The sequence below is a fragment of the Carcharodon carcharias genome, chromosome 6 (genome assembly GCF_017639515.1).
Source record: "Carcharodon carcharias isolate sCarCar2 chromosome 6, sCarCar2.pri, whole genome shotgun sequence".
Classification (NCBI taxonomy): Eukaryota; Metazoa; Chordata; class Chondrichthyes; order Lamniformes; family Lamnidae; genus Carcharodon; species Carcharodon carcharias.
In genome coordinates, this window is record NC_054472.1 from 176,679,922 (window position 1) to 176,693,217 (window position 13,296).

The 13,296-nt window shown below is 41.2% G+C and overlaps 1 protein-coding gene across 1 annotated transcript in view; it reads right to left on the reverse strand.

Moving 5' to 3' along the window:
• The window catches only part of cep192 (centrosomal protein 192), a 161,757-nt gene that overhangs the window by 95,834 nt on the left and 52,627 nt on the right, over positions 1 to 13,296 (reverse strand). The window contains exons 20-25 of the mRNA XM_041189313.1: positions 13,149 to 13,259; positions 9,172 to 9,574; positions 6,244 to 6,393; positions 6,081 to 6,145; positions 3,223 to 3,438; positions 2,839 to 2,962 (exon numbers count right to left, since the gene is read on the reverse strand). Of these exons, the coding sequence (XP_041045247.1) occupies positions 2,839 to 2,962; positions 3,223 to 3,438; positions 6,081 to 6,145; positions 6,244 to 6,393; positions 9,172 to 9,574; positions 13,149 to 13,259 (1,069 nt within the window). The remainder of the gene's footprint in view (positions 1 to 2,838; positions 2,963 to 3,222; positions 3,439 to 6,080; positions 6,146 to 6,243; positions 6,394 to 9,171; positions 9,575 to 13,148; positions 13,260 to 13,296) is intronic.

Below are 13,296 nucleotides of genomic sequence, written 5' to 3' on the forward strand. Positions count from 1 at the left end.
GCTGATTACCACGTACCGCCCTCCCTCAGCTGATGAATCCATGTTGAACACCACTTGGGGCAAGTACTGAGGGTGGTGAGGGCACGGAATATACTCTGGGTGGGGGACTTCAATGTCCATCACCAAAAGTGGCTCGGTAGCACCACTACTGACCGAGGCCTAAAGGACATAGCTGCTAGACTGGGTCTGCAGCAGGTAGTGAGGAAACAACATACTTGACCTCATCCTCACCAACCTGCCTGCCGCAGATGCACCTGTCCATGACAGTATTGGTCGGTGTGGCCATCGCACAGTCATTGAGGAGATGAAGTCCCATCTTCACACTGAGGATATCCTCCATCATGTTGTGTGGCACTACCACCGTGCTAAATGGGATAGATTTTGAACAGGTCTAGCAACTCAAGACTGGGCATCCATGAGGCGCTCTGGGCCTTCAGCAGCAGCAAACAGTACTCGGACACAATCTGTAACCTCATGGCCCAGCATATCCCCCCACTCTACCATTATCATCAAGCCAGGGGATCAACCCTGCTTCATTTAAGAGTGCAGGAGGGCAGGGCAGGAGCAACATCAGGAATACCTAAAAATGGGATGTCAACCTAGTGAAGCCATAACACAGGGCTACTTGTGTGCCAAACAGTATAAGCAGCAAGTGGTAGATATGGCTAAGCAATCCCTCAACCAACGGATCAGGTCTAAGCTCTGCAGTCCTGCCACGTCCAGTCATGAATGGTGGTGGACCATTAAAACAACTCAATGGAGGAGGCTGCTGCACAAATATCCCAATCCCAAGGATGAAGGAGCCCAGCACATCAGTGCAAGAGATAAGGCTGAAGCATTTGCTACAATCTTCAGCCAGAAGTGCAGAGCGGATGGTCCATCTTGGCCTCCTCCAGGAGGACCCCAATATCATAGATGACAGTTTTCACCAATTCGATTCACTCCACGTGATACCAAGAAGCTGCTGAAGGGACCAGGTACTACAAAGGCTATAGGCCCTGACAACATTCTGGCAATAGCACTGAAGACTTGGGCTCCAGAACTTGCTGTACCCCTAGTCAAGCTGTTCTAGTACAGCTACAACACGAGCATCTACCCAGCTACATGGAAAATTGCCCAGGTATGTCCTGTACAAAAAAGCAAGGTAAATCCAACCCAGCTAATTACTGCCCCAGTCTACTCTTGATCATCAGTAATGTAAGGGGTCATCAACAGTGCTATCAAGCAGCACTTGCTTAGCAATAACCTGCTCAGAGGGCCAGTTTGGGTTTCGGCAGGGCCACTCAGCTCCTGACCTCATTACAGCCTTGGTTCAAACATGGACAAAAGAGCTGAACTCCTGGGTGACTGCCCTTGACATCAAGGCAGCATTTGACTGAGTGTGGCATCAAGGAGCCCTAGCAAAACTGGAGTCAATGAAAATCAAGGGCTAGTTGGAGTCATGCCTAGCACAAAGGAAGATAGTTGTGGTTGTTGGAGGTCAGTCATCTCAGCTCCAGGACATCACTGCAGGAGTTCCTCAGGACAGTGTCCTTGGCCCAACCATCTTCAGCTGCTTCATCAATGACCTTCCTTCTATCATAAGGTCAGAAGTGGAGATGTTTGTTGATGATTGCACAATGTTCAGCACCATTCGCAACTCCTCAGAAACTGAAGCAGTCCATGTCCAAATGCAGCAAGATCTGGACAACATCCAGGCTTGGGCTGACAAGTGGCAAGTAACATTCACGCAACACAAGTGTCAAGCAATGACCATCGCCAACAAAAAAATCCAACCATCGTACCTTGATGCTCAATGACATTAACATCACTGAATTCCGCACTATCAACATCCTGGGGTTTACCATTGACCAGAAACTGAACTGGACCAGCCATTTAAATACTGTGGTTATGAGAGCAGGTCAGAGGCTAGGAATCGTGCGACAAATAACTCATCTCCTGACTCCCCAAAGCCTGTTCACCATCTACAAGGTACAAGTCAGGAGTGTGATGGAATACTCCCCCCTACTTGACTGGATGAGTGCAGCTCCGACAACACTCAAGAAGCTTGACACCGTTCAGGACAAAGCAGCCCGCTTGATTGGCATCACATCCACAAACATTCACTCCCTCCACCACCGACACACAGTAGCAGCAGTGTACATCTACAAGATGCATTGCAGGAATTCACCAAGGCTCCTTCGACAGCATCTTCCAAACCCACGACCCATCTAGAAGGACAAGGTCAGCAGATGGATGGGAATGCCACCATCTGGAAGTTCCCCTCCAAGTCACTCATCATCCTGGCTTGGAAATATATCGCTGTTCCTTCACTGCCGCGGGGTCTAAATCCTGGAACTCCCTTCCTAACAGCACTGTGGGTGTATCTGCACCACATGGACAGCTCAAGAAGGCAGCTCATCACCACCTTCTCGAGAGCAACTGGGGATGGGCAATAAATGCTGGCCCAGCCAGTGAAGCCCACACCCCGTGGATGAATAAAAATAAACAGTGGTGGCCATTTGGCTCATGCCAACTTGACAGAAGAGCCGCTCCATTGCTCGTTTCCCATGCCCCTGTAAATTTTTCCTTTTGAAATATATTTACAATTCATTTTTAAAAGTTGTTATTCAATCTTCTTCCACCCTTCAGGAAGTGCATTCCAGGTTATAAAATTAAAATATCCTCATCTCCCCGCTGGCTCTTTTCCCAATCATCTTAAATAGTGTTCTTCAGTTAGTGACCCACCTGCCAGTCAAAACAATAGTTTCTTGTTATTTATTTTAATCAATTTTGGCACTTGCACATTTATTAAAGAATACTCAACTTGTGCAAACAAAAATATAGGTTTTATTTTACCTGAATAAAGTGCATCATCACGGCAAAGCTTACTGGTTTCATTGTGGACTTGTGACAAATTAGGTTCAAATAAAGGAACAGGTGCTCGGTGTTCTGGTGACGTTATGGAATATCCAAATGAAGGCTAATAGATTTAGGAATAGTCTCAATTACTACCAACATAAATTAAGGAAAAACACATAGACAACAGAAGTTTAGTTGTACATTTCTAGTTTTGAACAATTTCTTTGGAGGATCTCTTCTTAGTTACCCAAATAGTCTAAAGAGAATGGGTTAAGATTTTACTTAATGTGGAAATGTGAAATGAGAATTCAATTAGAGGCTGAGACAGTTATTTTTAATACTTATTTTTTAAAAAAATGTCGATTGCAACCTTGAACTAACCCGTTTTATGCTACTGTTTTGTTCTCCAAGACATCCAAGAGCCTCTGATCTTTCACCAAAGAATTCTCCCAGAGTGAGGCGAAGATAACTCTGACTGCCTTGCATAAAGTCAGATCCTGCCTGAGATGCTCTCAATATCAAGCAGCTATTAGCTGGCAGCTGCCATGAATCACTTCCACATGCTCCATTTGTAACTGTCGTGTCCATTTTATCCTCCTGTACAGGTGAGAAGACACTTCAAATTATGAACCTTGGTTCTCAATATGATAGTTAACTGTACATATGGTCTCTATGTTTATGGATGCCAAACAGTAGGAATAATTGCTAGTTTCACAATTAATTGAATCTTTTCTTTTTTTTGTAATTCCCCTTCACTTTGTTGGTGAATAGTCAATACATTTGAAATTAAAATGCTCAGAAATTGTTAGGGAAATTGTGCTGAATAGATAGACATACAATACACCTTAGTAGCTGTAAAACATGGAAAAATACATCCAGGTTCACATTTAAAGTAGTTGGCAAAAGTCATCTGTCTGTCATCTTGAATTCCATAACTTTTCACCTGCCCATTATGAACAAATTTGTTTCAATAGGAAAGAATGCACTTGGCTATCCAAACTTATTTTTAAATTACAATCTTCAATAAATTAGTTTAATTCATTTGTATGTCAAAAATACTTAAAGCAGTTACTGTTATAATCACAAGGCCAAATTCAGTTGATAAGAAAAAATGAAAACTTACCTGATTTAAGTCCAGAATTAACCATCGCAAACTGGTGATGGATCATAGATATATTACAAATCATTAAGGATCTTATTTTGCAATTTTTTAATGAAATTTTGTCTGGCCTAAATGGTAATCATTTAAAGGTGCTATTGCATGGCTGTTTACAACCAATCTAACAAAATTTGGCTCAAAGCTTTAAGAAAATCATGAAAGGCTAAAGACAAGATGAGAACCAGATGACTTCTTGTGTCATTGTTCACAAGTTGCTGCTACAGTAGGAATGGCTGCAAAATTGTATCTGATTCAACAATTAATTAGGAGCTAGAAAACTATAGGATAGTAAATGCTAAATTTTTATCCTCAAATTTTATGTCCAAGAAGGGAGGCAGTGACAGTGTCACTGGACTAGTAATCCAGAGACCCAGAGTAAGACTCTGAGGATCCGGGTTCAAAGCTCACCATGGCAGACGGTGAAATTTGAATTCAATAAAAATTTGGAATTAAAAGTCTGATGATGACCATGAAACCATTGCTGATAGTTGTAAAAACCCATCTGGTTCACTAATATCCTTTAAAGAAAGAAATCTACTGTCCTTACCTGGTCTGGTCTACACGTGACTCCAGACTCTCTCACAGCAATGTGGTTGACTCTTAAATGCCCTTTGAACAAGAACAATTAGGAGTGGGCAAATGCCCATCCTAGCCAGTGATGCCCACATCCCATGAATGAATAAAAAAATTAGCTTGATGTTGACTTCTTCAGTTTTGCTATGGCACTTAAGTGGCTTAAAAAGCCTTACTTTACTTGGAAGCTATGACCCAGCTCAAATCAAATTATTGTTACAATTATTCATTAGTCACTGGCCAATTACTTGGGAGGTTAAAAAGCCCCAAGTTTTAATGTAAAAAAAATTCAGATAGGTATCTGATTGTAAGTTTTGTGAATTTCACAGCAAGTTATTTACATTCTGCTTGGCTGCTTATTGTTTGAGAGAGTTATCAGTCTCCTTTTCCCAAATCACGGTTTACCTCGTATGAGCATTTTGCAGAAGCCTCACTGCAAAATTAGCCAGACATATCCATAGATGGTGATTTTCCATGTTCTAATCATTAGTCTATACCACTTCTTGGCTATGTTTAGCCACTCATTTTGTAGGTGCAGGCATTCTGATTTGCCTTCCACCTCCAACAGCTGGCAACTCCTAGAGTGATGTCAAGGTGACAGAGATCTGAAAACTTTGCATTCCCCATGTGCACGACAAGTGAAAAATCAACCACTCTCAGTTTGCTGTACAAGGATGCGAGATTACAGAATCACCTGTTCAGCAACCAGCGATTCTTGGTACTTTTAAGAGGGAGAAGTACAATTCAATGCAAACAAGATTAGCAGCATTACAGCATGATACATGATTTCATCAGCTGGGGACCACTGCAGCATTAACTTGTTTTAAATTGCATTGAGCAGCTTTATAAGCTTAAATACCACTGCAGACAATATATAAACATATATTTTATATATAAACATATATAACTATACGTATAGAGTTATTATTCACTTGCTCCTTTACTATTTAATAGAGTTGAAGGCATTGTCAAACAGCCAGCAAAGTAAAAGGAAAGCCCTGTAAATGTATATTAAAGAAATATTAGCTAAAGGAGTGCAAATAAAAAACTATTAGGGTGTCCAGAATAACACCATCATTATCGAATAGAGTTTTGAGCACTGAGCTGCCAGATGATGAATGCTGGAGCCTTATGAGTTCGCTAATCACTGTACAGGTGCAAATTTGTCTTGTGTTTCATAAAACTGTTGTAGAAAACTGCTGCAGAGTCCTTGATTTTTATCTAAGTTAGTGAAACTGTTTTATCTGTTGTAAAACTTAAAACAGAAGCAAAAGTGAAAACATCAGGAATTTTCAACCCTATTAGTCTGGTTCAGAAATAAATACTGTATTTTCTGTGAGCCTTCCCTATGGTTCTTACTTTAGAAATTCCAGGCTCCCTATTTCAGTCTGTTTTCAGAGGTAAGCCCCAATTCCCTAGATCGTCAAAGGCATTCACATTTACCTTAATCTAGACAAGTTTTTCATTGAAGTACATTAGGAAGAACAACAAAATAATTCTCTCAAACCTGAAGAAATGGGTGTTTTTCCTCAAACTCCTTTTGATCTTCTTTAATCAATGCAGCAGCTTTATCTGTAAAACACATTTAAAAGGATTCAGTAAAACATTAGTAAAAAACGTTTCCTCAAAGCTATTCCTTTAAAAATGTTATAGAGTAGCTAAAATCTTACTGCCAGTAACGAATTCTTCTTCTTGAATACTATTGGCTAGATCGGTTGGCAAATTGAACTGATCCTGTTCTTTATCCAATGAATAATAATAAGCTAGATCTGTCACCCAGTTTCCTTCTTCATTTTGGTAAACCACACTAGGTCTCTCCCCTGCAAAAGGAAGGCATTTTGGGTAAATACTTAACAGGAGCCTTTTATGTCCAGTCTTCTCCATCTCCTTTGTTGAAGATATGAACTTTGTATGGTACAGTTCTATAGTATCAGCAATCCTCTATTACTACACTCATTCCACATTTGCAGTCTCCATGAATAAAGACAGTTTTTTTGACTTTCAAATATCAAAGTTGAGCCAGATACCACCCTCATCTGACACTAACATACATCTACATCCTGGATTTTGATCAAAAGCAGAAACCTGACTGATTTCCCCCCTTTAAATTTAGGTGCACAGAAGCTAGCTATATGACATATATTGGCCAATTCTTCAGATGTTGTCATTGAAGACCAACATGCAGAAGAGAATGTGGCCATAGATGGATCTTTGAGGGACTCCAAAGGTAACAGTATGTGGAAGAGGAGAAACCATGAAACCAACTAAAGTTAGTCCCACCAAGGTCGACAACAGGGGTGGTGTTGGAGGAGGGTGCTGTGACAGATCACTTCCAAGATTGCAGAGGAGGAGGAATACTGTATATAGTCACAATCAAACAATGTCAGTTGTGATTTGATTAGAACTGTTTGTACTGTTGAATGACCAGAAACTAGGATTTCAGAGATTCAAACCTGGAGTTGTGGGAAAGATAGGTGAAGATTGGCTGGTGTCAAAAGTAAGAACTGAAGAAATGGGCTTTGGAGATGGAAAGTAGTTTGAAAGGACTGCGGGGTAGGGGAATTTTTTTAAAAATTTTCAGAGAATGAGGTTATTTTCAAATGGAGAGGAACGGCACCTGAGAGGGTATTAATTACAATGTCAGCTAGCATAGGGGCCTGGAAGGGAAGCCAAGTGGTTAGCAGTTCAGCGGGAATAGGATACCGGGAGGAGGAACTAGATTTCAGTGAGCTGGGAGGGGGCATGAGGAAACAAGAAAACAATATGGGATCAGAGCTAGGGTCAAGGGAAGCCTGGAAAGAAGTGTCACTTGGTGGCCAAAGGGATGTTTTAAACACCTTTGATCAGCTCTCAATTTTCTAAACTCAATGGAATACAAACTAAGTTCATACAAGCCACCCTCATTTAACTCTTTAAACTGTACCCCTCTCCTAATATCTCTTTAGCAAGGTGCATTGACACAAAACTGAATGCAGTTCTCCAGGTGAAGTTCCTATGTTTTCTCACTTTCCCACAGAAAAGGGGGAAATGAGAGGGAAGGATTCCAGAGAAGAGAGAATATAGAAAATAGCAGGAGTAGGCCATTCTGCCCTTCGAGCCTGTTCTGCCATTCATCATGATCATGGCTGATCATCCAACTCAACAGCCTGCTCCCGTTTTCTCCCCATATCCTTTGATCCCTTTCGCCCCAAGAGCTATATCTAACTCTTTCTTGAAAACATACAATGTTTTGTCCTCAACTACTTTCTGTGGTAGCGAATTCCACAGGCTCACCACTCTCCGGGTGAAGGAATTTCTCTTCATCTCAGTCCTAAATGGTTTACCCCGTATCCTCAGGCTGTGACCCCTGGTTCTGGGCTCCCCTACCATCAGGAACATCCTTCCTACCTAGTCTTGTTAGAATTTTATAGGTTTCTATGAGATCCCCCCTCATTCTTCTGAACTCCAGCGAATATAATCCTAACCAACTCAATTTCGCCTTATATGTCAAACCCACCATCCCAGGAATCTGTCTGGTAAACCTTCACTGCACTCCCTCTATAGCAAGAACATCCTTCCTCAGATAAGGAGACCAAAATTGCATACAATATTCCAGGTGTTGTCTCACCAAGGCCCTGTATAATTGCAGCAAGACATCCCTGCTCCTGCACTCAAATCCTCTGGCTATGAAGGCCAACATACCATTTGCCTGCATGCTTCCCTTCAGCGACTGGTGTATGAGGACACCCAGGTCTCGTTGCACATTCCCCTCTCTCAATTTATAGCCATTCAGATAATAATCTGCCTTCCTGTTTTTGCTACCAAAGTGCATAACCTCACGTTTATCCACATTATGCTGCATCTGCCATGCATTTGCCCACTCATTCAGCTTGTCCAAATCACACTGAAGCATCTCTGCATCCTCCTCCTCAGCTCACTCTCCCATCTAGCTTCTGTGTCATCTGCGAAGTTAGAGATATTACATTTAGTTCCCTCATCTAAAAATTATTAATATATATTTTGTGAATAGCTGGGGTCCCAGCACCGATCCCTGCAGTACCCCACTAGTCGATGTCTGCCGTTCGGAAAAAGACCCGTTTATTCCTACTGTTTGTTTCCTGTCTGCCAATCAGTTTGCTATCTGTCTCAATACACTACCCCCAAACCCATGCGCTTTAATCCCAACAAACAGGTGAATAGACACAGGAGGTATATGTTATGTAGGCATAGCAGGGAAGAGAAAGAGAGATATCACTATGCATTTTGCACCTGCTTGATGTTATCAATTCAAAGTTACATCATGGCTGTGTGGATCAGTGTCCCACTTCTAAAAGATTTTTGTTAATATGTTACTGATGACAATTAGGCAATCGACATGATGTTCATGTGCCCAGGAGTGCTGCATCCTCTGTGTTCTCAGCAGTTTTTGTTGAATAGAATCACTGCTTCTTTTTAAAAGGATAAAAAAGTTGAAGTAGTAATATTAAAGCAATTGGATTCAATATTTTCATTGCGTAAATCCTTTGGAATCAGTTACACAAGCCAGCTGCAAAACACCTAGCATCTTCAATCAATCTAAATGAATATGCAGACTAGGATTAGTAACTGTAAAAGGGTACCTTCTCCACTATCCCATTGGGAGCATCCAGTGCTCCACTCAGCTTTCTGCTGTTTACGAAACTGAGAGTTTTTTGAGGAATCTTGCCATGTCTCAATTGCACTTTCATCTGGATACACAGGTGATAAGTAGGCAGCAGCAAGAGGTGGGCCTGAATCAGCACATAAGGTCCAATCAGCATCATCACAACTTCCTGTACCTGCTGACTGGCCTATTGTAATGTCTCCACAAGGTCCACCTCCAAGACCCAAGTCGTCATTATCACAAGGTGAGCAGGTGATCTGAGAAAGATGAAAAGGTGAGTCTTGGACAGCAAAAAGTAACTGATCATCTGTGGTAATATTGCCTCCCACAGTGCGAAAATATGCAGAATCCAGCTTCATTTCATTGGTATTCATAGCATTCTGTGGAACCAAAACAGAAATAAATTTAGGCTACCAATGGCTCAGTTGCAGAAATCTTTAAAGCTATAAGCCACCATAAAAATCATCTGAAACAAAACAATGCTACTGCATGCACAATGCTTTTAACTAAAAGAGATAGATAATTAGAAACAAACCATATTTTCTTGAAGCCCACTGCACTACTGCTTCTCCTGGCTCCATTGAATCCACCCCAGACTATTGTAATATGTGCCAACTCTCCAAGGATCCTTCGTGAAATTACTTTGCAGTCTTTATAAGTTCTGACTCACAAAGTTACAGCAAAAAAAATTATTCAGGGCTTAATAACAATCTTTAAAGGGAATTTGCTTTTCAGAGCTTGAGATCATGTCACAATAAAAAAGAAAAAGACTGACTCTACATCTGTCTACTCAACTGATATGCAGGCACTAGTGCATTTAGCTTCATAGGAGGCATTAGTGAAATCTGAAATCAATTCTAAAAAGTAATAGTTTATTGGAATTTTAATGCTGCAAAGTAATACAACCGGTTTCCAACTTAAAACTAACCAGTCCCCTTGTTCTTTGTTTCCTTGCCTGTCCATTTCAATCAACCTCGCTCTCCATATCGATTTCCCATCAACGGTCATACCACGCACGAGACCACTTTTTCATCACCACATACTTGAGACCCTGATTACTCTCTTGAACTGCTTCCTCTTGGTCCTTCTCCCAGACATCCTCCCATCCAATCTATAACTCTTGTCAATTTCCACTACTCAAACAAAAACTATGGCCCCATCAACATCTTATTCCTCTGCCTCAGGCACGAAGTTTCAGATTCCAAAGTGAAGGGAAGTGGGTGTTCATGCAGGAATAAATAATGCAGGAGAGGAGTATGCTCAAATAGCTTTAGGTTAATTATCAAGAAATTGAAGTATGAGGGCTCAGAAATTACAGTTGGAGGACAATTTCTGGTCTTTGGTAGGATAATCAGCCAATGAATTGAATCATAGCAGATGATGTAGCTGGCTTATTGGGTGTGCTAAATGTTGTTAGTTTTATAAATAACAGAAAACAGAGTAAATCTGGTTACTTCATGAAAGATGGAGCGCTTCTAATTAGGAAGATGAAGATTTGCTAATAACGAATGGAATCAAAACTAGACATAGAAGAATGGCCAGATTGTACTGTGGAAAAGCAGAACTTGGAAGTTAGAGAATCAGAGAAGAAAACACGAAATAATACCGTAAACTAAAGACCCAAGACAAAAGACTCAATCAAATTGGGAGCCTTTCTTTAAATGCTAAAGCATTAGGAATAAAATGCTGAGACCGGAAGCATGTGTATTCAATAAAAGTGCCATTTAAGAATTGTGGAACCGTGAAGCTGGGAATAAATTCAATGTACAGGCTGTTCAGCAGAAATAATGTGACGAGAGGTAGCTTTTGTTTTTGCAAATGTCATTATGAGCAGTGCAACTTCCTGTTAAGATGATCAAATGCAATGCTACAATTCTCCTAATCACAGCATGGGCAAGCAGCATTTACTACCAAAGTGGTTTCAATGGGGATGGTCCCATTAGATTGGAAGTTGGTAAATGTTTCCCTCCTTTCTTAAAAAGCAGTGAGAGAAAAAAAAGTGAACTACAGGCCAGCTAGCCTAACATCAGTTGTTGGGAACATGCTGGGATCTATTATTAAAGAAGTCTTAACACTGCACTTAGAAAAGCACAGTGTGATTAGAACAAGTCAACATGGCTTCACTGAAGGGAAATCCTGTTTAACAAATTTACTCAAGTTTCTCGGAGGGTGTAGCAGGCAAATAAAAGTGAACCAGTAGATTTAGTATACCTGGATTTCCAAATGGCATTCAATAAGGTGCCACACAAGAGGTTAATAGGCAAGATAAGGGCTCATGGAGTGGGGGGTAGTATATTAGCATGGATAGAAGGTTAGTTAACAGATAGGAAGCAGAAAGCAGGCATAAACAGGGCTTTTTCCAAGTTGGCAGGCAGTGAACAGTGGAGTGCCGCAAGGATCAGTACTGGGGCCTCAGCTATTTACAATCTATATTAATGTCTTAGATACATTACTCTGTCTCTTCATCTAAGTTTGCTGATGATACAAAGCTAAGTAGAAAAGTAAGCTGTGAGGGGGACACAGATGCTGCAAAGAGATATAGACAGGTAAAGTGAGTGGGCAACAAGATGGCAGATGGAGTATAATGCAGGGAAGTGTGAAGTTATTCACTTTGGTCGAAAGACTAGAAAAGCAGAAGATTTTTCAAAAGATGAGAAACTTGCAAGTGTTAATATTCAAAGAGACTTGGGCATGTTCATTCAAGCAGCATGGAAAGTTAGCATGCAAGTGCAGCAAGCAATTAGGTAGGCAAATGGCATGTTGGCCTTTATTGCAAAGAAATTGGAGTACAAGAATAAAGAAGTTTTGCTACAATTGTACAGGGTTTTGGCAAGACCACAACTGGAATACCATGTGCAGTTTTGATATCCACATTTAAGAAAGGATATACTTGCATTGGAGGTGGTACAGTGAAGGTTCACTAAATTGGTCCCTGGGGTGAAAGGGTTGTCCTATGGAGGATTGGCTGAATAAATTGGGCTAATGTTCTCTGGAGTTTAGAATAATGAGAAACGACCTTATTGAAACATACAAGATTTCAAAGGGGCTTGATAAGGTGGACGCCGAGAGATTGTTTCCACTGGTCAGGGAATCTAAAACAAGAGAGCACAGTCTCAGGATAAGAGGCCGATCATTTCGGACCGAGATGAGGAGAAATTACTTCACTCAAAGGGTTGAGAATATTTGAAATTCCCTACTTAGAGGATTGCAGGTACTCTATTGCTGAATACATTTAAGGCTGGGATAGACAGAGTTTTGGTCTCAGGGAATTCAGGGATATGAGGAATGGGCAGGAAAATGAAGTTGAAGCCCAAGATCAGCCATGATCATATTGAATGGCAGAGGAGGCTTGATGGGCCTTGTGGCCTACTCTCGCTCCTATTTCTTGTATTCACCAGTTGGAGGTGTGGGGTCTGACCAGCATCTGGTTGCTCCTATGCCACCAAATGACTGCAGGGATAGGCAACAATCGCAGCTTTGTGAGCTCAGATTCCAAAAACAAAAAAGCAGAAGCACCAAGCCATGAAAATAAGAATGCATGCTCGCAAACCCTAGCCTGCAGCTGTTGTTCCATGCTCAAGGGTTTCCTCATTACAATGCCCTGCATAGGGAAGGATTTCTGCAAGGCAACTTTTGATATCCAAAACCCAACACTAAACTTAGCAAATGCTTAATACAAGTCCTCACTTGAGGGAACATCTTTGTGAGAGATATAATGCTATGAGGCTCTCTCTCTCACTCCAGAATACTCACCAGGTTGGTGCGCCCAGGGCCCTCCCACCCTGCAACTATTTCCACTTTCTTGCATAATTCTCTCTCTCCATTTATATCTTAAGAGATTGGCCATAAGTCAATCCTTTTGAAGCCAGACATTGATGTTACCTCCAGTAGGTAGAAATTCCGAAATGATTTAAACATCATAGCAATTATGGTCTTTGAAGGGACTTCACTTACTGAAGCTTCCTGATGATGAGTTGAACTTCTTCTGGAGGATAAATTAAGAGCTGTTCCAGGAACAGTGGTAATAACTTTTCCATTGCCTACTGGGCCTAAACGACCCTCTGTCTAAAAGAGAAGATAACTACAGCATTGGAAGCAGTTT